The 26713-nt window shown below is 40.0% G+C and overlaps 1 protein-coding gene across 19 annotated transcripts in view; it reads left to right on the forward strand.

The window, feature by feature from the left end:
- The window catches only part of PHLDB1 (pleckstrin homology like domain family B member 1), a 198451-nt gene that overhangs the window by 144315 nt on the left and 27423 nt on the right, over positions 1-26713 (forward strand). For 11 of the 19 annotated variants that reach the window (XM_077456846.1, XM_077456832.1, XM_077456830.1 and 8 more), the window contains 5 exons: positions 6607-6735; positions 9304-9459; positions 14284-14394; positions 14655-14744; positions 19416-19502. In XM_077456846.1, coding sequence (XP_077312972.1) covers positions 6607-6735; positions 9304-9459; positions 14284-14394; positions 14655-14744; positions 19416-19502 — 573 coding nt within the window. The remainder of the gene's footprint in view (positions 1-6606; positions 6736-9303; positions 9460-14283; positions 14395-14654; positions 14745-19415; positions 19503-26713) is intronic. The other 8 variants (XM_077456837.1, XM_077456847.1, XM_077456840.1 and 5 more) reach the window with 2 other exon arrangements.

Here is a 26713-nt window from a genome sequence, read left to right on the forward strand (position 1 = left end):
CCATCCAGTTCAACCACAAAAAAAAAAAAAAAAAAATCATACAATCCCATATTCCCAATTCTACACCCCCCAGTTGATCCAGAGAAAGGTGAAAAACCCCATCAGAGCATGATCCAATTTGCTAAAACGGGAAAAAATTCCTTCCTGATCTCCCGAGAGGCAATCGGATTTTCCCCAGATTAACTTTACCTATAAATGTTAGTACCCAGTTATATTATGTAGGCATCCTGTTTTTAAAACTTTTTGGCAGAGTTTTTTTTTTTTTTTTTTTTTTTTGTGTGGTAACACATCTCATATATTGGCAAATTCTACCCTGAAGAAGATTTGCAAAATTAACTAATTTAAACATGTTGAATTTCTCTGGCTGGAGAACACCCCATGAGTAAATTCTTGTAGGGGGTGCATTGTTTTATTCATGTAATTAATCGCAGCTGTGTATGGGTATTGCAACTATTTGAAAGATTTATTACCCTGCAAAGATTGTGTTTTTTTTAATGTAAATTTTTATATTAAATGGTATACCATTTTAAAATACAATTTGTTTTATATATTTTGTTTGTTTGCCATAAAAAGGCCCATAAGAGGCAACAAGTGGTAGAATATAATTATAAGTACTAACCGCATGCTGTAATCAGAATAGAATATTTTTCATGATGATGGTTCAGTAAAGGAAGGAGAGGGATTATGTTATTTCATGTTTATTACTTCTAGATCTAGATTTGTTTATAAATTCTCTTTTCTGACATAAAGTTTACCTCTGTAGGATAATGCAATGTTGATTTCAGCAAGGATATTTACTGCTTAGAAATCAGACTCTTGGCACACACATCCCAGTCTGTTATACAATATCTGTACAATCTACTTTGGATTTGCTTGCAGCTATGTAGTGCGAGAGGCCTACTGGAGCATTCCTTTTAAACTACACCTAGTGAGGTACATCGTTGGCGTCCCCGACGGAGATTGTACAGTCAGATTATGTTGCTCGCATAGGTTGCAAAGTGCAACTTCAGCCAAACTCTCTTCCCTTGTTTCTTGCCTTGCTGTCCTAAGCCTCATACACACGATAAGAATATCTTACAGATAATCGTCCGTTTTTTGTTTTTTTTTATTATTGAATTATTATATTTTTTTTGCATTCTAGTCTTATATCGAAAAACCAATAGATTACTAAAGTTAAATATATTCTCGTACATCAGAATACAACTTCAGAAGTAATGTATTGTAATCAGTGTTAATTTTGACATTGAGTTTCGATTTAGTTTGTCAAAGGGGTCGATGTAATAAAACTGCAGCATGCAAAATCTGGTGAAGCTCTGCATGGTGGCCAATCAGCTTCTAACTTCAGCTTGTTCAATTAAGCTTTGAAGAAAAAAAAAACTGGAAGCTGATTGGTTTCTATGCAGAGGTACACACAATTTTGCACTCTCCAGTTTTAGTCCAATACAATAGCATTTTAGTTTTAGTCCTACTTTGGTCATCTGAATTGTTCTAGTTTTGGTCGTATTTAAGTCAGCCAAAATCTCCAATACATTTTAGTTGATTATCTCCAGTTTAAAAAAAAAATATTGCTTTTTGACAAACAAAAGTGCAACTTTAAACTATAAAAAAAACCTGCAAACTCTTTTGGCTGTAATGTCATTCCACATATTACCTGAATAGAAAAACTTTAACAGTTCTCTGTCAATAATAAAAAAAAATATATATATATATGCATAGCTGTAACATCTTTATAAATAAAATCAAGTTTTGACAAACAAGGATATTGCTTTATGACTACTGTTGAACTGGAAGTAAACCCTGATGGGTTTTACTTCCTCATTTTTTCCCCCCCGCAAAGTAAAAGCATAATGGGCATCACATACTAGCCCATTATGTGCCACTTATCTGCAAATGAAAGCCCGCGCTGTCACCGCTGGTGGCCGTATCCATCTTCGCCCCTCTTCCTTCTGGGATCACAGACTCCGGCTCTGTGACTGCATATGGGAGCCGTCAGTCACAGCTCGGCATGCTCAGAGGGCCATTTCTTCACAGCGCATGCTTAGGAGATATTTACAGTACCTATAGATAAGGCTTACCTATAGGTACAACTTCCGCATTGGGGGGTATACTATACAACCACTTTAATTTTGACACCAAATTTTGATTTAGTTCTATTCATAGTCTTTTGACTAGAATGCCATTTTTTTTTTTAAGTTTTAGTCATCTGAATTGATACTGAATTTTATTTTTATTTAGTTTCTTTCACTGAAACCATGCAGCTGATGAAAACTATGATGAAAATATTTTCGTTGGTGAAGTTAAAGCGGTTCTGCACCTTTAAAAAAAGAAAATATTAAGGCTCCATGCACACTGAAGCTCAAAAAAGCTATTTCTGGACGCCAGATTGCTGGCAGAAAACGCTGGTTGAAAAACCTGCTTTTAACAGCGTTTTATACTAGCGTTAATGAGCGTTAATGAGCGTTTTACAGCGTTAGCGTTAATGGGCTTTTTTTATAAAAATACACAGAGGACACTCCAAAAATCCCACAATGCATTGAAAAATAGAATGCCGAACACTAATGAACGAGCGTTAATGAGCGTTGATGAGCGTTTGTCATTTTTTGCCGCTGAAAAACGGCACTTTGAACGCGAATTTCTGGCGTTCAGAAAAAAGCCCATAAACTCCACTGCTCATTAAAGCTGAAAAACGTCCATGTGTGCATGGACACATAGGCTAACATAGAGTGGAGTTTATGGGCTTTTACAAAAAACGCCCAAACTCCAATAAACTGCAGTTTATCAGCTTCAGTGTGCATGGAGCCTAAAAGCCAGCAGCTACAAATATTGCAGCTGCTGACTTTTAATAAATTGACACTTACCTGTCCCAGGGTCCAGTGATGTCGGCGGCAGATGATGAGCGATCGCTCGTCTCTCTGCTGCCCTCGCCGCCATCCTCTGTCAGGGAATCGGGTAGTGAAGCGTTGCGGCTTCACTGCCCGGTTCCCTACTGCGCATGCGCGAGTCGCGCTGCGCATCTCTGCTGGTCCCCGCTGTGTTCTGGGAACTGTGTGTTTCCCAGAACACAACGGGGCGGGGGGGGGGCATCTGCGGCTGTCTGTCCCGAAAGTGGGTGCAGATACCTGGATTATCCAGGTAACTGCACCCCCCTCCCCCATAAAAGGTGCCGATTGTGGCACCGGAGGGGGGGGGGGGGGGGATCAGATGAGCAGGACTTCCACTTTAGGGTGGAGAACCACTTTAACGCTGATTGTAATGTATTTAATTTCTGAGCATGCTTGGTCTTTTTTTTCATACAATTACTCGAAAATCATTTGTTCTGTTATCGTATGAGAAATTTTCACTCTTGATACTTGGCTCTCTAAATCTGTGTACTAATGATCAGATTATCAGACAATCCCTCCAAAAGTGGTGATTTTTCTTGTGGTGTGTACTAAGACTTAGGACAGTAGATGAGATGAAATCACACAGTGAAAACTGGACAGAACACTTTACTCTTCCCAAGTCTATCCAAAGCTTTAAAAAAGGTTTTGGCTGGATGATGATGATGCCCAGTAATGTGGGATTAATGTTTAATTCAGTAGTGAAGCAAAAATGTCTTGGCATTAACAATGTGGAAATTTTTTTTGCATGTGCTCTGCTGATTTTCCCATTTTAATACAGTAATGCAGACCGTTTTTCCACAGATTTTTAGAGAACATTGAACCACTGACATCATTCCCTCTCGGGACTTAGTCTGATGTCACTAATTTTGTGCTCTTGCCTTACCAAGTTAAATACCCGATTCACTAAACTTTTTTTTTGTATGTGATAAAGAAATAATCACATATTTGTGTTTTACCGGTTTCAGCCTCTGGGAAAAACAAATAATCCCTTTTTTGGTCTAGTATTGGCCTTACACTAGAGCTGTAATTTTTGTTATTTTGTTTTAATATTAAAATGTCGTGCTCAGTTTAAAGTTATACTAAAGGTACAATTTTGTTTTAAATAACACACATATTATACTTCTCTGCTCTGTGTAATGGTTTTGCACAGTGTAGCCCCAGTCCTCCACTTCTGGTGTCCCCCATCTGCACTCTGGGCCTCTCAAAAACTCCTCTCTCTTTTCCCTGCCAAGTGTCCCTATAGCAAGCTGCTTCCTATGGGGGCATTTGTGTGTGCTTGGTCCAATGGCGCCTGCTGTTGTGTCTGAACCATTGAGGAGGGAGAGAGCCAGGAGAGCAGCTGCTCTTATGCACATCACTGGATCAAGATGGGGCTCAGGTAAGTTTAGTGGGTGTTGGAGGAGGCTGCACACAGAAGATATATATATATTTTTTTTTTTTTTACCTTCATGCATAGAAAATAACATGAAGGTAAAAAATAACCTTCAGCCTTTTGAACCACTTTAAACGACCTTTTTCAGAGAGAGCTGTGTGTTCTGCTACTGAACATATGTTACAGTTTGACATTTCCCATATTGCATTAGGGCAGCACTATTATTTTGACATTTTAATGCAGCCCATTACAATGCATGGCATGTGCGTTATGGTGCGCTGCCAGGTGGGTCCATTGGTGCCTAATGTACTTATCTACGGTTCTGAATAAATGGCTCTGAACACACCACAGTAAGTGTTGTGTATGGCAGTAAAACACAGTACACTTTCTGTATTACTGCAATGCAGAAGTCTAAAGCAGCATTTAAACCTCCTTGCTAGAGACCTTGGGAATCTTTACACTGCTGTATTCCCAAAACTGTAAACAGAAGTTTGTACTGTACATAGCTTTTAATTCACAATATTATTGTTACTACCTAGTTATACCAATAGGTTCTGCAGAAATTTGGTCATTTAAATAAGTGCACTTTGGAAGGTTTGTGAACAGTTGTTTTGTTTCACATATGTAGTGGCTGCATAAGTATGTGCTTTCAAACTGCACAGCCGGAGGTCTTGGGTTTACATTGATTTTAGGCATATTTGTCATTGTTGTGCATGTGTTTGTAAGCACAATAAAATGCACTGCACACCCAATAATCCCTTACAGATGTGGGGAAAGATGCTCTTTTCTGTAGTCACCAGGTCTGTTACCTATTAATGCAGATAATAAAAATTAAAAGAAAAATATCTGCATGTTGCTATCAGTTTAGTTGTCCTCCTTTTTTTTTCAATTTTTTTTTTTTTTTTTTGTAATACAGCTTTTCTCATAGTTGGCTATAATATTTTGTAAAAATGTATATATTTTTTTATGTTATAGGTGTCATAAAAGTCTAATTCTACTAACCTCTAATCTAATGCATGCCAATGTCGTTGAAAACAGACTATTAATTACGCAAGTGTTTTTGTGAAAACTGAGAAGCATAATTTAAAGTGTACCTGTACTCCAGTGTTCAGCTTTCACACTGCCACTTCCGTCTAGTAGCGGATAGTGTTCATTTTTATTTTATTTTTATTTTTTTCAGTGAGCCCTCAGATGAGCACAAAACTGCATTATTATGCAAACCTTAACTTCACCTAGAAACTCGGCCCTTGGGCGGCAACCTTCCATGCCTCCGTACTGGACTCTCTTATGATAGGCAGCCTCGCTAACAATTAGCTAGGCACAGAAGTCAGAAAGTTCTAGCTGAATTTGAAATTTGCATAATATAGTCCCCTTGTTGTAACGCTCCTGTAGTGCTCTAAAGAAAAAGCTGAAGCTACCCTATCTTGTAGGTGCCTGTTATTGGATGCAAGTGGCACGTTGGAAGCTTTAAATTAAATGAAGGTTTTCTTCAGCTTTTGAGACAATGGGGGTTATTTCCGAAAGGAAAATCCATTTTGCACTACAAGTGTAAAGTGCACTTGGAATTGCAATTGCTGTAGATCCAAGAGGGACATGCAAGGAAGATTTTAAAAAAAAACTGCATTTTAGTTTGCAGATGATTGCATAATAAAATCAGCAGAGCTTCCCCTCATTTCAAATCTACCCCTCACTTTCAGTGGAATTTTAAGTGCACTTTGCACTTGTAGTGCAAAGTGGATTTGCCTTTCATAAATGACCCCTAATGCCTTTTCATGTTCCAATGCCTGTAGATATAATTAACGTATTGTCATATTTATTTAATGTCACACACTTACAATCTTTTTTATTCTTTTTTTAGAATTTTGTGCATAAATGTACTTAAGTTCTGCTTGGGAGTGGTGTTTTAATGAGACTGAAAGTATATGCACAGTGACTGTTTACCTGCGTTGCATAAAGGTGCTGTAAAAGAATACTAGAATGGACAATAAATGTTTCTAGATGATGTGCAGCATTTTTGTCATCACAGTGCCAAGGTTCTGATTTCATGTTTAGCGTCAGTTGCAGTTCCCTCTGGCAGTGAAGCTGAGATTGTTAAATGAGTTAATCCTGTACCAACACCCCTGCTGTCTTCTGATCTAATCTTCCTTCTCCTTTCTATTTTTCTTCCTTTTCTGTTTTTTTGATATTGTGTTCCTACTTACATCTTTTAATTCTCTTCTATAGTCTTCATTTCTCACTTCTCCTTTTCTAACCCTCTTATTATATCTGTCTTATTCTGCCTGCGCATGGCTGAGGTTTTAGTGCAGTGTCCTGTTCCCCATTTTGTCTTTTGGATATGCCCACGGGATTAAGATGCGAGAGAAGCTGGAGCAGCAGAGGATGGAAATGCAGAGTGTTCAGCTTTCACATCATGATCTGCAGAGGCAACTCCATAATTGCCCCGAAGCTCTAAGGGAGCAGGTGCAGTGCCAGCTTACAAGGGTCAGTGTGCCAATCAATAGTGGGCCCTATCTGGCACAACTTTCTGCCTCATATCTCCATTCTTTATTATTCAAATGCCTTGCTTCCTCTCATTCAGCTTGGCTATATGTCTGTAACATGTGTTGTATTGTACACTGTGCATGTTTTTTGTTGCTTGTACCTGCACACCCTCTGTATAAATTTCTTTACTCCTCTGACTCTGGTAGTCATTGCTTTCAGTTCATCTGTATGTGCATATTCCAAGTCATCACTCTCTATCCTATATGATCATAATTACTTACTCTTGTACATATTATTTCTCACTTTAATTGCTTGCAAGCATGTTATAAACTAGATTCAGATTTGGCATCACCTTCTGAGCAGCTGAAACAAAATGCTCCAGGGCACACAAAAACCTACTACATAGTGTTCAATGAGAAAATAAACTTTCCAAACCTAGTGACAAAAAATAAAAGCGATGATCTCATAATAGAACCTTCATGAAGGTATCTTTCCAGCTGATCAGTTGCATTCAAAATAAAAATTTTTGGCACCATTAGGCTGGAGCATTTTATGCCAGAGCCAATTTTTTTTTCAACTCTTTTTGTGAAATAGTACAGCTAAGGCTGTTCCTAGAAGGAATGATTATTTTTATCCAATACAGTGATATTTGATTAAACTTTGAGTTGAAAATGACTTAATGTTAATGCTTAAAACTGCAAATGGTTGCTAACCAAAAGTTAGAATTTAGATTTCCGTTTTGATGTAGGGGATTTTTTCATTCTTTGTTCAACCCACTGGTTGAATGAAAAAAATAATTTAAATGATGCCTCCATCCACATATTTGAGGTGGATGGGGGAATTCCTCCCATTGAGCTATTGTGTTCTGACAGCAGGGAGACTGCATTCTGTCAGAACACACGAATCGGTGCTGCCAGCTGTAGCCGATGGCACCGATTTGAGTGGGAAAAACCTGACCGGCTAGTTGCACACAAGTTAATCGATAGATCAGGAAGTTTAAAACCTGCCACTTTATTGTTCACTTTTAGACTGCACAAAATGTGTAGTCGTAAATATTATCAACGGATTTATAGTTGATCTTGAGGTATAAAGATTGAGCTCAGCAGCCTCCCATGACAAATGCTAAGGCAAAGTCTGACACTTTCCATTGGTGCGGGCGCTTGCTGTGAAGTCCCCGTCCCTTCACATTCCCATTTACCCATCTCTATGATTGGCAGTCTTGAAAGGCAGTGGAAATGCAGAGGAGGTGGCAAGGGTTGAGCATGCTTTGATAATCACAGAAAAAGGCCTTAAATTTAGCCTTGACAGGAGGTTTTGGGAGGCTGCAGCAGGTATAAGTACTTCTAGGGGCCTGCAATTTATATCTCAACACCCACCCCTTCTTTCCAGCGACAGAGTCTTTTATAAATAATATCATGTCTTCAGTTAGTCGTCCTGGTTTCTTTTGCTGCCAACACTGCCGTGTTCAGTCTTGGTAGCCATGTATTGAGCTCTGCACTCCTGTTTGTACACACTCTCTACCACACCTACCTATGGTTGAGGTTCATCCAGTAGGAGTAAGTGCATGTGTATGTTGACTGATACCTACTGCTAACACTGACTAACCTAAAAATGACAAAATACTTTGGTTATTGCTTATCTTACATATGTACAGTTACATTTGTACCAGCCATAATTTAAACTAGTTTTTTATTTTCTAGACCATAATTAGACCAACATAATTGGATGTTTAATAGAAATATAATCATGACCTATAAAACCAAAAAACTTTTATCATATCCTCTGAACCCCTGAACTTTGCAAAGTGAATTTGAAAACCATAACACTGGTATGAAAAATATTGGTAAAGAAAAAAAAATAGTCTATATTTCAGTATAGGAAGGGTATTTGGTGCAAAGTTGAATTGAAATTTTGATTCAGTTCAGTTTTGATTCAAGAGGTTAACTTATCGTGGAATATTGTACATCGTTCTGGTTACTTGAACATGAGGCTTTGAGCATTTTGCCATATAAATGTCGATGCCTCGTTTTATATGGTTAAATACAAGGATGGCTGTTATGCTTGTATGAGGAACTTTTTTGATTGGCTATACAAAAATGACTTCTATTGGAAAGCCCCAAATTAAAAGGTTTGTGTGGAATTGGGTACACAAGCAAACCTAAACTAAATCGAACTTAAAAACTGTATTGTGATTATATCTGCTCTGCTTTTTATTCATTGTGCATTTTAATCACTTTTGCATATATTTTATTAAACGGGCACAACATCCACCTTGTACTATAGATGGTACATTTCTTTTGTGGTGGCAGCAATTCAGATTCTTGCCTAATAGATATCTGTTTTCTGTTGTTGCTTGTGGGTGTTTTGGGGGCTTATTGGTGTTTTTTTGTGACTTTTGTTCAAGCTGATTTGACTTGTTACGCTTTTTTTATAGCTCTTAAAATTTTTTGTATTGTTTATTTTTTATTTGTCTATTCAGTATCTGCTTTGATGTCCTCTCGTTGGTCTATCTGTGCAGGGTATTGTCTTTTCTTGAATAATGTCAAATGTTACTGTGACTTCATTCAGGAATCTGAGCGTCTAGAATCCCAGATGAAGCTATTTGAAGATCTGGAGTTCCAGCAGCTGGAGAATGAGAGCCGCTTGGAAGAAGAGAGAGAAACGGCGAATCAGCAACTTCTGCAAAACAAGGGAGAGTGCCAAAAGAGAATTGCTCATAGAAAGGTAAGAGTGTTTGTATATAGTTACAGTGCCTTGGGAAAGTATTCGGCCCCCTTGAACTTTTGAACCTTTTGCCACATTTCGGGCTTCAAACGTAAAGATATAAAAAAAATTATTTTTTGTGAAGAATCGCCAACAAGTGGGACACAATTGTGTAGTGGAACAAAATCTATTGGATTTTTGAAACTTTTTTTACCTAATAAAAAAATGAAAAGTGGGGCGTGCAAAATTATTCGGCCCCCTTACGTTAATACTTTGTAGAGCCACCTTTTGCTGCGATTACAGCTGCAAGTCGCTTGGGGTATGTCTCTATCAGTTTTGCACATCGAGAGACTGAAATTCTTGCCCATTCTTCCTTGCAAAACAGCTCGAGCTCAGTGAGGTTGGATGGAGAGCGTTTGTGAACAGCAGTTTTCAGCTCTTTCCACAGATTCTTGATTGGATTCAGGTCTGGACTTTGACTTGGCCATTCTAACACCTGGATACGTTTATTTGTGAACCATTCCTTTGTAGATTTTGCTGTATGTTTGGGATCATTGTCTTGTTGGAAGATAAATCTCCATCCCAGTTTCAGGTCTTTGGCAGACTCCAACAGGTTTTCATCCAGAATGGTCCTGTATTTGGCTGCATCCATCTTCCCCTCAGTTTTAACCATCTTCCCTGTCCCTGCTGAAGAAAAACAGGCCCAAACCATGATGCTGCCACCACCATGTTTGACAGTGGGGATGGTGTGTTGAGGGTGATGAGCTGTGTTGCTTTTACGCCAAACATATCATTTTGCATTGTGGGCAAAAAGTTTGATTTTGGTTTCATCTGACCAGAGCACCTTCTTCCACATGTTTGGTGTGTCTCCCAGGTGTCTTGTGGCAAACTTTAGACGAGACTTTTTATGGATATCTTTGAGAAATGGCTTTCTTCTTGCCACTCTTCCATAAAGGCCAGATTTGTGCAGTGTACGACTGATTGTTGTCCTATGGACAGACTCTCCCACCTCAGCTGTAGTTTTCTGCAGTTCATCCAGAGTTATCATGGGCCTCTTGGCTGCATCTCTGATCAGTCTTCTCCTTGTCTGAGCTGAAAGTTTAGAGGGACGGCCAGGTCTTGGTAGATTTGCAGTGGTCTGATACTCCTTCCATTTCAAAATGATCGCTTGCACAGTGCTCCTTGGGATGTTTAAAGCTTGGGAAATCTTTTTGTATCCAAATCCGACTTTAAACTTCTCCACAACAGTATTACGGACCTGCCTGGTGTGTTCCTTGGTCTTCATGATGCTCTCTGCGCTTTCAACAGAACCCTGAGACTATCACAGAGCAGGTGCATTTATACAGAGACTTGATTACACACAGGTGGATTCTATTTATCACCATCAGTCATTTAGGACAACATTGGATCATTCAGAGATCCTCGCTGAACTTCTGGAGTGAGTTTGCAGCACTGAAAGTAAAGGGGCTGAATAATTTTGCACACACCACTTTTCAGTTTTTTATTTGCTAAAAAAGTTTAAATTATCCAATAGATTTCGTTCCACTTCACAATTGTGTCCCACTTGTTGGTGATTCTTCACAAAAAATTAAAATGTTATATCTTTGTTTGAAGCCTGAAATGTGGCAAAAGGTGGAAAAGTTCAAGGGGGCCGAATACTTTCGCAAGGCACTGTACATAGTAGGTGAGGTTGAAAAAAGACACAAGTCCAACCTATGTGTGTGATTTTATGTCAGTATTACATTGTAGATCCGTGTTTGTTGTGGTTGTTCAGGTGCTTATCTAATAGTTTTTAGTAGTTTGAAACTATTGATGCTCCCCGCAGAAATCACCGCCTATGGAAGGGAATTCCACATCCTTGCTGCTCTTACAGTAAAGAACCCTCTATGCAGTTTAAGGTTAAACCTCTTTTCTTATTTTAATGAGTGGCCACATGTCTTCATTAAACTCCCTTTGGCAGAAAAGTTTTATCCCTATTGTGGGGTCACCAGTATGGTATCTGTAAATTGAAATCATATTCCCTCTCCAGAGAGAACAAATTCAGTGCTCAACCTTTCTTCATAACTAATGTCCTCCATTCCCTTTATTTGTTTTGTTGCCCTTCTCTGTACTCACTCCAAACTGGACAGCATACTCCAGGTGAGGCCAGACCAGAATGTAGAGTGGGTGAATTATCACGTTATCTCTTGAGTTAATCCCCTTCTTAATACATGCCAATATTTTGTTTGCCTTGTTAGCAGCAGCGTGGCATTGCATACCATTGCTAAACCTGTCTACCAGGACCCCCAGATCCTTTTCCATCCTTTATTCCCCCAAAGGTTCTTCCCCCAACGAGTAGATTGCATTCATATTTTTGCCACCCAAATGCATCATTTTACATTTTTTCCACATTAAACTTCATTTGCCGTGTAGTTGTCCACCCCATGAATTTGTTCAGCTCTACTTGTAAGGTTTCCACATCCTGTGGATAAGTTATTGCCCCGCTTAGCTTAGTATCATTCTCAAATACAGAGATTGATCTGTTTACCCCATCCTCCAGGTTATTTATGAACAAATTAAATAGGATTGGTCCCAGGGCAGAACACTCGGGCACCCTACTTTCCACCCTTGACCATTCCGATTGCTCCCCATTTATCACTACCCTCTGAACTCTCCCTTGTAGCCAATTTTCAATCCATGTACTCTATGGTCCTTGCCAACTTGCCTTACTTTGTACAGTAAACGTTTATGGGGAACTGTATCAAATGCTTTTGCAAAAGCCAGATACACCACGTCTACGGTCTCCCTTAATCTAGACGGCAGCTCACCTCCTCATAGAAGGTTAATAGATTGGTTTGGCAAGAACGATTCTTCATGAATCCATGCTGATTACTGCTAATGATCCTGTTTTCTTTACTAAAATCTTGTATATAGTCCCTTATCTCTTCCAAGAGCTTGCATACTATTGATGTTATGTAACTCTGGAAAGGGAAATTGCCGCTGTTCAAATATAACTGTGTGCAAATGCATGTGCACCGGGGAAATATGGGTGATATCAACACTAACTAAAAAGTGAACAAGTGCATACACAAATATATAAATTTGGCACTTTCTATGCAAGTGCAATGTGCATATAAATAAAATTCTACATAAAAATACCAAGAATACATATGAAATGGTGACCAATGTTGTAGTCAATAATAATTACCATAAAATTGTGTGATAATAATAAAGTGACTAATGTTAAATCCTGTTTCAATCAATCCCAGAAAAGGGGAATTAAAAAATGAATAATAAGTCTTCAAAAATAATAAATCTTCAAAAAATTTAAAAATAAAAACATTAGAAAACAGTCTATAAGTGATAATCAGTGCAAACAAAAAGGTGACTCTTCAGTGCTTCCCTCCATACACTTCCGCCTCTGATGTTTCCACTCGCCAGAGCGTCTCACCCCTGCAGGGGTAACAGGCGTAATATCTGTATCCAGATGGTGGTGTGCCCCTTAACAGGATATCCATCTGGTCTGGGTGGCTGTAAACTTTTGGACACTATCCTCCTCTCGAGGGCGATTTTAAAAATCCTCAGCAACGGGCATCAAGATACATATAGAAAGGATGAGCCTCATAGCATAATTCCATAAAAGCAGGCATATTTATTAAATAAAAGTACCATATAAAATGGTTAAAGACAGAAGGAACTCCAATACTCCAACTCGCATAAAGCACTATACTTCCACAATTCTGGCGTGCTCGCGGAATGCGTTCCACGGCCGAGCTAACTGAAACTGGAAGTTTGGGAAGAAGCTGGAAATGACGTATTGCATCTGTTGATGTTGGGCTCACTTGTCTGTAATTCCCAGGGATGTATTTTGACCCTTTTTAAAATATTGGTGCTACATTGGCTTTTCTCCAATCAGCTGGTACCATTCCAGTCAGTAGACTATCCCTAAAAATTAGGAACAATGGTCTGGCAATTACTTGACTTAGTGCCCCAAGGACCCTTGGGTGCAAGCCATCTGGTCCCGGTGGCTTATTAATGTTAAGTTTTTCAAGTCAAGAAGGTGCTTCCTGTGATGTATCATGAGGATAAACACTGCAGTTTTGGTTACTGAAGCCTCCCAATTCCCTCATGAAGACTGAGGAGAAGAATAAATTCAATACCTTCACCATCTCACCATCCTTTGTAACCAGATTCCCTTCCTCATTCTTTATGGGCCTAATATGATTTGTCCTCCCTCTTGTACTGTTTATATGCCTGAAGAATTTCTTGGGATTTGTTTTGCTCTCCATGTGTCTTTCTTGTTCTAACTTAGCCGCCCTAATTGCACCCTTACCTTTCTTGTTGCATTCTTTGTAAAATTTGAATGCTGATGATCCCTCAGCCTTGGTTTTTTTTTTTTTTGAAGGCTTTCTCTTTTGCTTTTATATGCATTTTTACATTGGAGTTAAACAACCCTGGACTTTTATTCGCTCTTTTAATTTATTTCCAATAGGATGCATTGGCTTATTTAGTATGCTCTTAAAGCAAACCCATCTCTCCTCCGTGTTCTTTGTTCCTAAGATTTAATCCCAATTAATATCTTCTAGCAAGCTTTGTAGTTTTAGGGAATTTGGCTCTTTTGAAATTCAAATTAATGTTAGAATTAATGCTGTAGTGAGCTCTACCAGCAGGACACAAACCCATAAAATGGTGTTTCTTTATGGAAAGCGTAAGTGATATTAATCAGTAATGAACACAAGGTTGTCATTTTAAAGTGTTTTGCAGACCAGTTTCAAATGTTTCGTCATAAATTAACTGAGGCTGCACAAAACTCCTAATGTTTAAAGGCAAGTGACAATAAGAATGCTTCATGTTTTGTTTTAATAGGAACGTCTAGCTGCACTGGAGCTGCAAGCCAATCAAATTAGATTTCAGTCTGCACAGGATGCTGAACGTCTTGGTCAGGAAAGAAGTGCCACTTTAGTACAGCTACACAAGGTAAAATATAGACAAAGTACACAACATTTTATTTTTATTTTTTTGCAGAATGCTGGATGGTACTGACATTGTTTGTTTTACTATATTTTTGGAAGGGAAGTTAGAGGCTCCTGGAAAAAAATGTCTCTAAAATTATTTAATGGTTGTTATGATACTATTGTTGCTGTACATAACTGTAATTAAAATTTTTTCCCACAAAATATTTTTTATGGATTTTCAGTATGAGTCATGCTTTGTTTAATCCCCTTGTGTTATAACAGGAAAAGGAAAAGCTGGTTCAACTGGAGAGAAGATATCAAACCCTGACAAGGCAGCGGGGTTTTTCCACTGGGTCATCTGCTCTCAGGGAGGTAATGATCACACCGGCTTTTACAATAATCCTAAAAAAATGCTGACCGTTAACCACACATCTTGAAAAGAACCAGATGATGCCTTCCTTCTCTATAATTATTTATGCTGTAGACTAGCACAAAATATGATACATTTTACACACAGATAACACTGCATTTACTCAGATTTACAGTGCCTTAAAAAAGTATGTATACCCCTTGAAATGTTTCACCTTTTGTCATGTTACAACCAAAAACATAAATGTATTTTATTAGGACTTGATGTGATAGACGAACACAAAGTGGCACATAATTATGAAGTGGAAGGAAAATGATCAATGAAAAAGAGGTATCTGAATGAGACTGTTAAAAAGAGGGTGTGCCACATCCCAAAGACATATAGAACCCCCTATGGGTGGGACTTTAACCACTTGCTTACTGGGCACTTAAACCCCCCTCAGTCCCAGACCAATTTTCAGCTTTCAGCGCTGATGCACTTTGAGTGACAATTACGCGGTCATACAACACTGTACCCAAATGAAATTTTTATCATTTTTTTCCCACAAATAGAGCTTTCTTTTGGTGGTATTTAATTACAGCTCGGAGTTTTATTTTTTGCTAAACAAACAAAAAAAGATGCAAAAAAAAAAAAAAAAAATCATGTTTTAATAGTTTGTTATAAAATTTTGCAAACGGGTCATTTTTCTCCTTCATTGAAGTGCGCTGATTAGGCGGCACTGATAGGCTGCATTGGTGGGCACTGATGGGCTGCATTGGTGGGCACTGATAGGCTGCACCGGTGGGCACTGATAGGCATAGTTAAGGCGGCACTAATAGGCACAGATAAGGCGGCACCGATGGGCACAGATAAGGCGGCACTGATGGGCAAAGATGGGCACAGATAAGATGGCACGGATGGGTGGCACGGATAAGTGGCACGGATGGGTGGCACGGATGGGCACTGATAGGTACCACAGATAGATGGGACTGATGGGCACTGATAGGTGGCTCTGATAGGTGGCACTGCTGGGCACTGATGGGCGGCACTGCTGGGCACAGATGGGCGGCACTGCTGGGCACTGATGGGCGGCACTGGGGTGCAGCACCTTTGAGGCAGATTGGGTGGCACTGTGGGTGGCACTGTGGGTGGCACTGTGGGTGGCACTGTGGGGTGGCACTGTGGGCACTATGGGCACTGACGGGGGGCACTTACTTTTGCTTTTATTTTATTTCAGGATGGCACTGCGGGAGGCAGGTGGGCACAGGCAGGTGGCAGGTGGTCCCTTGTATTGATGGCCGTGATCGGGACTGATGTCCCGATCACGGCTGCCGGCTGTCAGCGCGAGGAGGAATAATAGCCGATTACCGGCTCCGTTCTATCACATGATCAGCTGTCATTGGCTGACAGCTGATCACGTGATAAGGGGTCGGGATCGACCCCTTACACGGATCGGTGATCAGGCGAGTCTCACGGACTCGCCGATCACAGAGCGCGCCGCGCGCGCCCCTCAGGGGGCGCGCAGGCCGCTCGTAACCGGGACCACGTCAATAGACGTAGTCCCGGAAATGTAGGTCCGCGCTAATGCCGTCATTTGGCAATAGCGCGGATCTGTAGTGGTTAAAGGCACAACCACATCAAGTAAATAGATAAGTATATGAAAAAATATAAAGAATTTATTATACACAGTAGAAAAATACATATATAATACATAATGAAGGATGCAGGATGATATACAAACAAAAGTGAAAAAGACAAGATACAGCTGCCTGAACGCAACGGCGTTTCAGAGACGAGTTGTATTCTCCTTCATCAGGGATTGATTAGCAGGTACCAGGCTGTCTAGAAAATTTAAATGTAAAATAATCAGCCAATAAATCCCACCTACAATATTGCATGGTAATTTCGGTTAAACGTACAAGGCTGTACTTGCATCACAATCACTTACACAGGTACATCTAAGCAACCACAAAATATTAAAACATAAAGGAGGGCCACGTAGCGTAGAGTCGTCCACAGATCACATCCACCAAGCACTGTTAGATCAACTAGTTACGAAAGGGACAAAGAGAGTGGAGGAAGAGATCTCCCTCTGTATACATTCACCAGTCCAACCGGGGGCCCAGAATAACCAGACCATCGTTTGGCTAATAAATTCACTGAGGCCCGAAAAAGTAGGGAAATCTGTGAGGAGACAAAAAAAACACAAAGCAAAAAAGCTAATGGGATAGGTACGCATGTTACCAATGGTTTCATGGTAACATGCGTACCTATCCCATTCGATTTTTAGGGCCATCGGAGTACACGGGGCTCAATACAAATGCACGCTACACTTTTCAGATATTTGTAAAAAAAATTGAAAACCATTTATTATCCTTCCACCAATGATGTGCCACTTTGTGTTGGCCTATCACATAAAATCCCAATCAAATACATGTACATTTTTGGTTGTAACAGGACAAAATGTGGAAAATTTCAAGGGGTATGAATGCTTTTTCAAGGCATTGTAATTCAGTGTTTGCATGTGCAGTGCTCTTGTTGCCTTCCTTCTAGGGCAACACAGGAGAGTGAGTAGCTTTCCGCCAATTAACAGAAACCACCCTTATCCACAGAACTTTAAAAAAGAGATCCTTATGACTGGCTGCTCAGTTTTAGCGTTAAATTTGGTGAGGAATAGATTGGATCACTTTTAATCATTGCAGGAAGTTCACTCTTGTTTGTGTTGTCCTGCTCTTGTATCCTACAGTATCTTTCCTGCTAATGTGATAAAAGCCTGGTGGCATAACACTGCAGGGATCTCTTGATTAATGATGCCGGATCCTTTTGCAATCTGGGATAGCACCTTGTCCCCAGGAGCTTTGACTTGTGACTCTTGGATCCATGAGGCATATGGGGTTAAGGGTGGGCTTAAGATGGGGATTTTCTGGGCCCTGCTTCCCAGAGTAGATCTGGCAAGGATGTACTAGTTGTCCATTTATATACTGGCATGCGCTTTTTAATCTTTTTATTAATGTTTTAAGAATAACTCCCCCAAAGGTTATTGCTCTAAAATTGAATTTCCAGTCTGAGGAAACCCTGATTTTATTTATTTTTTCATTAGATTGTAGATGCTGTCATTGTCAGATTCTTTCATAAAACGCCACAACAGTGGGGTTATATGAGAAAGCAAGGGAGGACCAGAATCATTCCGTTCAGCTTCTGTAATGGAGATCCCTTTCTGGAGCAAAGCAAACTTGGCTTTTATTTCTGCCAGTCACTTGAAGGGCAACATGAATAGTCTAGTAATTACCTTAGCAAAAAATATCAGAAGCTTGAGTGGTCCTTAAATATAGACAGTTTCCCCTCTGTGGTCTATTGGGGCTTCCCTCAAGCCATCAGTATTTCATTTATATGAAAGTTTAAAGTATTTTCTTTGTGGGTATCACAGAGAGAGATATATTCAGATACATCCTCAGCACCACAGTTCCTACAGGGCGGCATATAACAAGGTCTCATTGTCAATTTCCAGGCCCAAGTTGTTACCTACAGTGTTTTTAGTGTTTGTATTTTTTTGGTGATACATAATAACCAGTTTTGTGGACTTTTATATTGGTGACATGTTTATTTCTAACATTAAGCAGCCATGTGTGCTGTGGATGCTTGAATAAAATGTCTGGTAGAAAATATCCCTCGCTATTACCGTGAATGAAGAAATCAAATTGATTTTCTCTTATTCTGCCCAAGGATTTTACAAAAGAAAACCAAGCCATGTGTGGCTAACTTTACTACTAGCACCCTCGTTATCCAACACTAGTCCCATAGTAGCAGATTTACTAAAACTGGTGTACTTTGAATGTGGTGCAGCTGTGCCTGGTAGCCAATCAGCTTCTAATTTTAGCTTGTTCAATTAAGCTTTGACAATAAAACCAGAAGCTGATTGGTTTCTGTGCAGAGCTGCACCAGATTGTGCACGCTCCAGTTTTTTGTAAATAACCCCCATGATGATGTCTTCTCAACTTTTAATCATTAATGTCCTGCAATCTTTTTATTTAGATCATGGGCCACATGAGTTCCTGCACATGGAAACTGAATTACATTTTTTGGACCCTCTTTGTAAACCCCCAAAAAAAGCAAACGCTGGCTACTGCATTGACCATGCTCAAAATGATGTCTCAAATTTAATATAATGGATCAATACAATGGGGGGCATTAAAATGTACCCTTAGTTGTATTCTTACTTGCCTCCAGGAAAAAAGAGATCCTTTCAAATTGGTATTCTCATATCTAAGATTTGGAAACTAGACACTTCATATAATGACTTTTGTCCTCTGTCTTCCTGTCATGATGTCGCCCATTTCCCTAATTTTGTATCAAATGTCAGCTGGACATAAAGTGAGAGAAAAATCTCCCCAATAGTAGGACACAGACTGCAATTAAAAGCTGACAGAGGTATTAACCCTTCCCTACTATGGAAAATAATTGCCTGGAGATCTACCCTAAAACATAATGTATAAGTTGTATTTATTGCAGAATATCTGTAATAATAGAGCAAGAAATTATGAGCCCAGGCCATGACCCCTATGGATGCATCCCTCCTTCCTGCTTATGTTAGCTGCTTTGTGCATTGCCCTATTTTAGCCCTTTGCCTCCTGCCATGCTTGTTTTGTTATCCATGTTTGTTTTCCCTGGCTTTCCTCTTCCTCCCTTGCTTTTAGGAATACCTGTCCCTTGCTGATGCTCTCTGCTTGTACAATGCTTCATCTTCCACTCTTTCGTTTCACCCTGTCATATTTGACTCAGAGGTACAATATCTCATTTACTATTTTATAATTCTATGTATGGTTGTAAAGCAGGGGTGTCCAACCTTTTGACCTTCCTGGGCCACATTGGAAGAAGAGGAAGTATCTTGGGCCACACATAAAATAAAATAAGGATAGCTGATGAGCAGAAAAGGCCAGGAAGATCACAAGTTAACGATCACTAATATGGATAATGTACCTTTTATAACACTTCATAATTTTTATTCTAAAAGTAAAAGAAGCCAACATAAAACTAGTGCTAAATTGGTTTTTTGATAAACCAATGCATCAATATCTGGTTTGATGGACGTAGTAGCAATTCTCAAGGTGCTCATAAGATGTTTTGGTTCTAATTTTGCCCTTTGTGAGCTTCATCCTTGAAAATAGCTTACAAATATAGGTGCTGCCGAAAACCAAATGACATGAATAAGGCATGATTGTGAAGAGTGGGATATTTTTCTTTGGGAAGATAAAAATCCAGTAAAGAGACACCTGACAAATTTTTCTTTGTGTTGGCTAAGTGTAAACACATTTTTACACAAATGATAAAAAACAAAAAAAAAATCAACATTTTTAAATAAGTTTATGATTTTCAGTATTCATAGCCGTCTTGGGCCACATGTGGCCACAGGTTGGACACCTCTGTTGTAAAGGTAAATTGTATTTAGTTTTTGTCTTAATCAGATACTTGTGCAAGGCCACACCTGTTCAGGAGAGCTGTATTGGTATTATGGAGGCAGGTTTCATTTGAGTCACAAGCATATAGAGGGACAATGGTATAATAAGTGACAATGGTGTTCTCTGAATGCAACTTGGAGTCTGCTCACATATTCAGGGAACCTATCATTGTCATTGTCTACTGCCAGGTATGTCCATGGCTGTCATCTGTGATGCCTGGTGCCGACTCAAACAAAACCTGTATTCAGCTGTATTAAAAGTAGTAATCCAAATGTGCTCCCTGCAACTGGCATATACAGGGCTTTTGTTTGTATCTTTAATCTATGGTCCAATCTAATTTTTAGTATAATAAAACCGTACAACTTTTTTGCTATAGATTATTATTATTTTTTTGCATATTTGCTTTTTTTTATATAGCAAGCACACATTTTTCAGTAAGCCGAGATATGGTGGTTGCAGTATACTTCTAGAAGAGCTATGTGATGTTAGCAGAAAATTATCTTTTGTTACCTAGAGAACTAATTGAAGTGTTACTAAACCCAGGACCCTGCATTCACTACATCTGGTCTCCCACAGTACACAGAACATGGAATTGCAGTAGGTTTAGTAAATATAAACTGCCAAATACCTTTTTCTCATCAGCAGTATATAGCAGTCTTATGACTTCTCTCAGTGTCTGGTTAAAGCTTATAGGAGGAGTTTTCCTACTTTTCTGACTCCCCTATGAGGCCGCATGACCCGTGACCCTCTGTCTGGGCAATGCTGATTGGTCCTGTGCTGATCACATGCACTCTCCCAAGAAAAATAAATACTGTAGCAATATACACCAAACTGAGCATGTGCAGCTTTCCCCCAAGGCTCTGTTCTATTAGGAGATGGTTTGGGAACTGTGGAAGAAAAGGAGGATCAGAGAAAACGGTATCAGCTAGCCTTTTTACACAATGCAGAGGCTTGACCCCTTAGGTTCCAGAGAGTATAATGAGCCTGCTTTACTGCATATACAGACTGATTTACTGTTGTGGGTTTAGCAACACTTTAAAGCGAAACCTCAGGCAAACCACTAAATACATATTTTTGTCCTGAGATTTAAAGAAGTCTTTCCAGACAGCACAACCATCCTGGTGACCTGCAATTAAGCAGTATAACCTGGTCACCTCATTCTCTGGCCTGTGCCTGGACAATGAAGGAGCAGCCGCAGAATGATGAGCTCATCTTTTCAGCAAGTTTCTAACATTACTAACCTACAAATTATGTAAATTAAACACTTGTGCCCATGCTGATTAAAGTCACTAGGAATCAGTTGCCGTTATGCTGTTTCTTTGTCTACCCCCACAAATTTTTATGTTTTAAGTATTATCATGATTGATAAAGAAGTTGACCAAAAGAAAAGGAGTAGGAAATAAAATGGCCCAGATATGACGTTGGAATCAAAAAACACAAACATGTCCTCCTTCCATGTGTGCCTCAGCATTAGTATCACATGGATCCCATAAGCAGTAATCTAAAGTGAATCTGAACCCAAGAACAGAATTTTAATACGAGGGGTCTTTAAAATGTTTCCACATTTTTATATTTTCGTTTGGAAATCATGAGAGAGGGAGGAGTAGTCTGTTTGGCACGCCGGCTGACCTTGCACTTTAGCATAATTCTGCGTACACGCGATCGGGTTTTCCAACAACAAATGTTCGATGCAAGCTTGTTTGGAAATTCCGACCATGTCTAGGCTCCATCAGACATTTTTTGTCGTAATTTCCAACAAAAATTTGAGAGCTGGATCTCAAATTTTCCAACAACAAAATCCATTGTCGAGCTTGTGTACACAATTCCAACGCACAGTATTCCACGCATGCTCTGAATCGAGTACGAGACGGAAACGCTTGGTCTGGTAAAACTAGCATTCGTAATGGAGATACAACATTTGTCACGCTGCACATTTTTGTTTTCTTTCAGTGCAGCGTATTCTCCTGCCTACCTCCTCTCCTGCAGCATATACCTGCCTACTCACAAACAAACTGTCCTTTTTTTAATTATAACACATAGTCAATAATTTATAAAAAATATATACATTTATTAGGGGTCATAACAAAATTAAAGAGCAAGGCAACCCTGGATAAACTGGTAAAATTATCAAAGCCTTTGTACCCCATGGCACACCAAGTATTTGACAGGAAAAATTGGGAGCCTGAGGAGTCCATTTAATAGGGAGCACAATCTGGTGCAGGACTCCAAGAATCGGGAACAGCAGCAGATGACATATGTCCCCAGGCTGTGGTCTTACAACAGCCTGCTTCTTTTGACCAGACCAGACCGAACCCAGACCATCACTCTCTTGTCTTCCTTACATGCTTGCTTCCACACTTGCTTCCAGGCTGTGGCATTGGTGTTGGAGTTGTGGCAGGAGGTGGAGGATGGTCCAACTCACACAGGTGGGTTTTGTTTGCGATTTCGCCCCCTAAACCCCTTATTTAGGGCCATATATATCAGTTCCTCACAAAAGAGGGGTTGGCCCACCTCCATTTCCTGCATTTTTTTTTTTTTTTTTTTGGCAGGCATGCAGACATAGGCCTACAGAAAACTGGTGGGGGTTCTGAGGGCTGCAGAAGCCTGCCAAATTAACCCATGTGCTGACTCCTCCACGCTCCTCCCTTTCCTGGGCCTTTTTTTGTGGAAGGTGGAGGGGAGGGATCTGGGATTCGGTCAGGCTACTAGGCCTGGCCACCTCCTGGCTGCCGCTTGCCCCCGCCACCTCCTGGCTTACGCTTGCCCCCGCCACCTCCTGGCTGAGGATTTCCTGTGTATGAAAAAGGGACATGGTTTTAGTTTATTGTTCTTCAATCACAAACAATTTTGATAAATATGTTGAACATTGCTGTACATGACTCAAGCTGGGATCCTCCACGTCTTCTTCTTGGGTGGAAGGCCCAGGTTGGATGTCGGAAGCCTCAGCTGGGGTGGAAGGAAGGGTTGAGAGTGATGGGCTGATTTCAGTCTGGTCTGGCAGAAATCGCAGTCTGTCATAGTACCACAGCCTGGGTACATAAATGTCATCTGCTGCTGCTCCTGATCTCTGGGAATCTTGGACCTTCTTGCGCTCCCTATTATATGTGCACCTTATGCCACCAATTTTGCCCTACAAATAGTTGTCTGCATGGGGATCTGCGGCTTCACAAATTCCAGCAATTTATCCAGCGCTGCCTTCCTCTTTAGTTGATTTGTATAAAAGGGGTATTTTGTCTGACAGGGCAGCTCTCTGTACAAATCAATGAATTGGGGAAGGAAATCATGATTGTTGAATCAATCCATTTTAGCTGCAAGACACAACACAAGGCAAACCCTAATGTCAGGCTAAAGTCGCATAATCTTGTCCCAATACAAGTCTCAATCTCTAAGCAATATAGGACACTGATGCCCCAAGTTAAAAGTACCTTCATCAGAATGATCGGCGCTTCCGCTACTCCATCCTCCGCTCACAGATCATACGTACAACACACGCATGTTACATTTTATATACACTGCACATGCGTGAAACTCCGCCTGCCCTTGACCTTTTATAGCATATTCCCCCGCCCCTTATCTTTTGGCTCAGTGGGAGAGCAGATGGCGGAGAGACAACAGGTGCATGAAGACAGCAGCAATGATGAAAGCCTGGAGCCACGAACGTCCCGATCAGAGGAGTTTAAGGCCTCTAAGCCCTTGTACACTCGGTCGGAGAATCTGTCGGAATGTGTCCTATCGGACAGTGTTGTCGGATAATCCGACTGTGTGTGGTATGCATCGGACTGATTCCGTCGGAATATCCGTGGGACCCAATTTTCCAACTTGTTGGAAATATTTCCCGACAAACTGGTCCGATCGGACATACTCCGATCATGTGTAGAGAATTTTGATCGGACCAAGTGCCACGCATGCTCAGATCAAATTCCTACATCAAAGCTATTAGCTACTAGCCTGAAAGTAGTCCCATCGTAACAAAATTACGTCATCACGTTCTGAAAGATCGGATTTTTCGACAACTTTGTCTGACCGTGTGTATGCAACAGTTTCGGACAAGATCCGACGGACAGGGGCTAATATGTCCTTGGGTGAGATGGTGGACATCTTGAAGAGGGCCGACTATGATGGTAAGCATGGACCTTACCCAAACCCAAATGTCAGAAAGGCCAAGATCATGACTAAAGTTGTGAAAAGTCTGCAGAAGAATTTTGGGGTATGGCGATCAAAGGATCAACTGATGAAACGATGGTAAGACCTCAAGTTGAGGGAGCAGGATCAGTACAGAAGAATCAAGAGTGCTGCAAAAAAGTACGTTTTTTGTCGTGTGTTCCTGTTCTTATTACGTTTGTGCTGCTCCATGTGCTTTTCTTTACTGTTGTACAGTTTAAAATGGCAAGTTTCAGGTTCGTGGGCACAGTAATCATTCGCAGTAAACATCGTTCGCTCGCCCACTAATATGTTATGTTATTTTTGCCAGGTGCCAAAAAAAATATTCCAAAAAATATGTTGGTTTGTTCAAAAACCCTTTTCTATTCACACTTGAATTTGAACGGAGTAAAAAAAATTCTACTCGACAATGTGTGGCTTCTTCTTTCAATGCTCAATAGCAGTTTTTTGCTTAAGTTGGTGTTTACAGTGACAATGGGGGTTATTTCCTAAAGGCAAATCCACTTTGCACTACAAGTGCAGTTTCAGTGCACTTTCAAGTGCATTTTGCAGTGCACTTGTAGTGCAAAGTGGATTTTCCTTTAGTAAATAACAACCACAGTGCTTTATAATTTGCATAAATCAGGCCATTATTGTCACTCAATAAAATTATTTCAGAGTGCTGAAAATGATGAATATTATTATCATTAATGCATTGCATACATTAATAACAAAAAGAAGGTGTGTGTGTGGCAGACCCACAACATAAATAATGTATCAAAGAAATTACCTTGGAATTAAAGCCCATTGGAGAACCTAGGAGACGGCTAAAAGAAACACAAGCAGTAAATCAAAGGAAATATTTTTCAGTTTAAAATACAAATTTATTTTGAAAATGCATTTATTTAAATACATATAATGTGATGTTAAAGGATAAAACTTACCCTAATATAGTCCTTCTGCAGGACCTGAATGATGCAGAACAGGTCTCTGGAATAATGATTCACAGAGCCTGGGGGGAGATGCCTGTTGAGAACTTGATGTTCTGCAGAGTTCTCCCCATCGCCAAGTACCGCAAAGTGGTGACTAGCCTCTGCTCGGGAGTGTTGACCGCATGTAGGTGTCCTGCTTCATAATATAAGGGGACAGCAAAGCCAGCAGATGGCAAAAAACGGGGTATGTCATCCAGAGATAATTCCTGAAATAATCAGGATTATTCTCGCGGATCTCCTGCAACAAAGGCATATGAGAGATTTGGTCATGCTGGAGCAAACAATTCTTCGTCCATGAAATCCTCCTCGCCCTGTTCATGGACTGGACTTGGGTCAAAGTAAGAACCCCCAACACCAAGCCCCTGCACAGCATGAACTGTACGATGAGTATGTACCCGCAACATGGCTTCAAAATGGTCGGCTGGTCAGAACGAACTAACAGAACACACTGAAATTCAGAAAGGCCTGAGAAGAGCGAGCTGAAATTCAGAAACGAGCAGTCAAGAACGCACTGAAGATCAAATATGTACTATAAATATCACACAACGATCGGAAAAGCACCAGGTTGAAAATTGCAAATCGTCTCTTGCCAAACTTCTACTAACATGAGATTAGCAGAAGGAGCCCAAAGGGTGGAGCACTGGGTATTGAACTTCCTCTTCATAGTGGCGTCATACGTGTTGTATGTTTGCGCTTTCATGACGATCGGAATTTCCAACATTTCTGCGACCGTGTGTATACAATACAATCTTGAGCCAACATCCGTCAGAAAAAAAAATCCCAGGATTTCGTTGTCAGAATGTCAGATTGTGTGTACGCAGCATTAGAGTTGTCACGTTCTGGTAGAGATGGCTGCAAAACTTTTAGAAGAACCCTCGTATATTGCATTTTACCAGTCCTTAACAGTGGTATCGCTATTACCGGTGGTTGGGTTTTTTTTTTTTTTTTCCGGGTGTATATATATATTTTTTTCTTTGTTTTTAACTGTTGATCCTGCCAGAAACCCATCCCGTGTCCTAGGAAACACTCAGTCACTGTATTGCTCTCCTGATTTGGACTACAAACTCCTCATTCTTACCTCCTCTCTACTGCATAGGGAGGAGGTGTTCTCTAGCTCACCAAAGATATTTGGTTAGACTGATAACACTGAGATAACAGTTCAATACACAAATTTTCAAGGACACTGGAATTCTGGTAGTATCAACATTTTATTTTCTCTACCTGCAAATTTTTTTTTTTTAAAGAAAAACCATGTAACAACCACATCTCAGGACTGATAAGCTGCAATATATTACATTTTGTTCTTGGGTTTAGATATGCTTTAAATGTAAACTATTCAGAAGGAAGTGTTGTAGCTGCTATTTCTGACTTTCTGGTCAGTAAATGATTGGCCAAGGAACACGG

This window comes from Lithobates pipiens, unplaced genomic scaffold (genome assembly GCF_037356315.1).
Source record: "Lithobates pipiens isolate NorthernLeopardFrog02 unplaced genomic scaffold, aLitPip1_a1.2 Scaffold_27, whole genome shotgun sequence".
Lineage (NCBI taxonomy): Eukaryota > Metazoa > Chordata > Amphibia > Anura > Ranidae > Lithobates > Lithobates pipiens.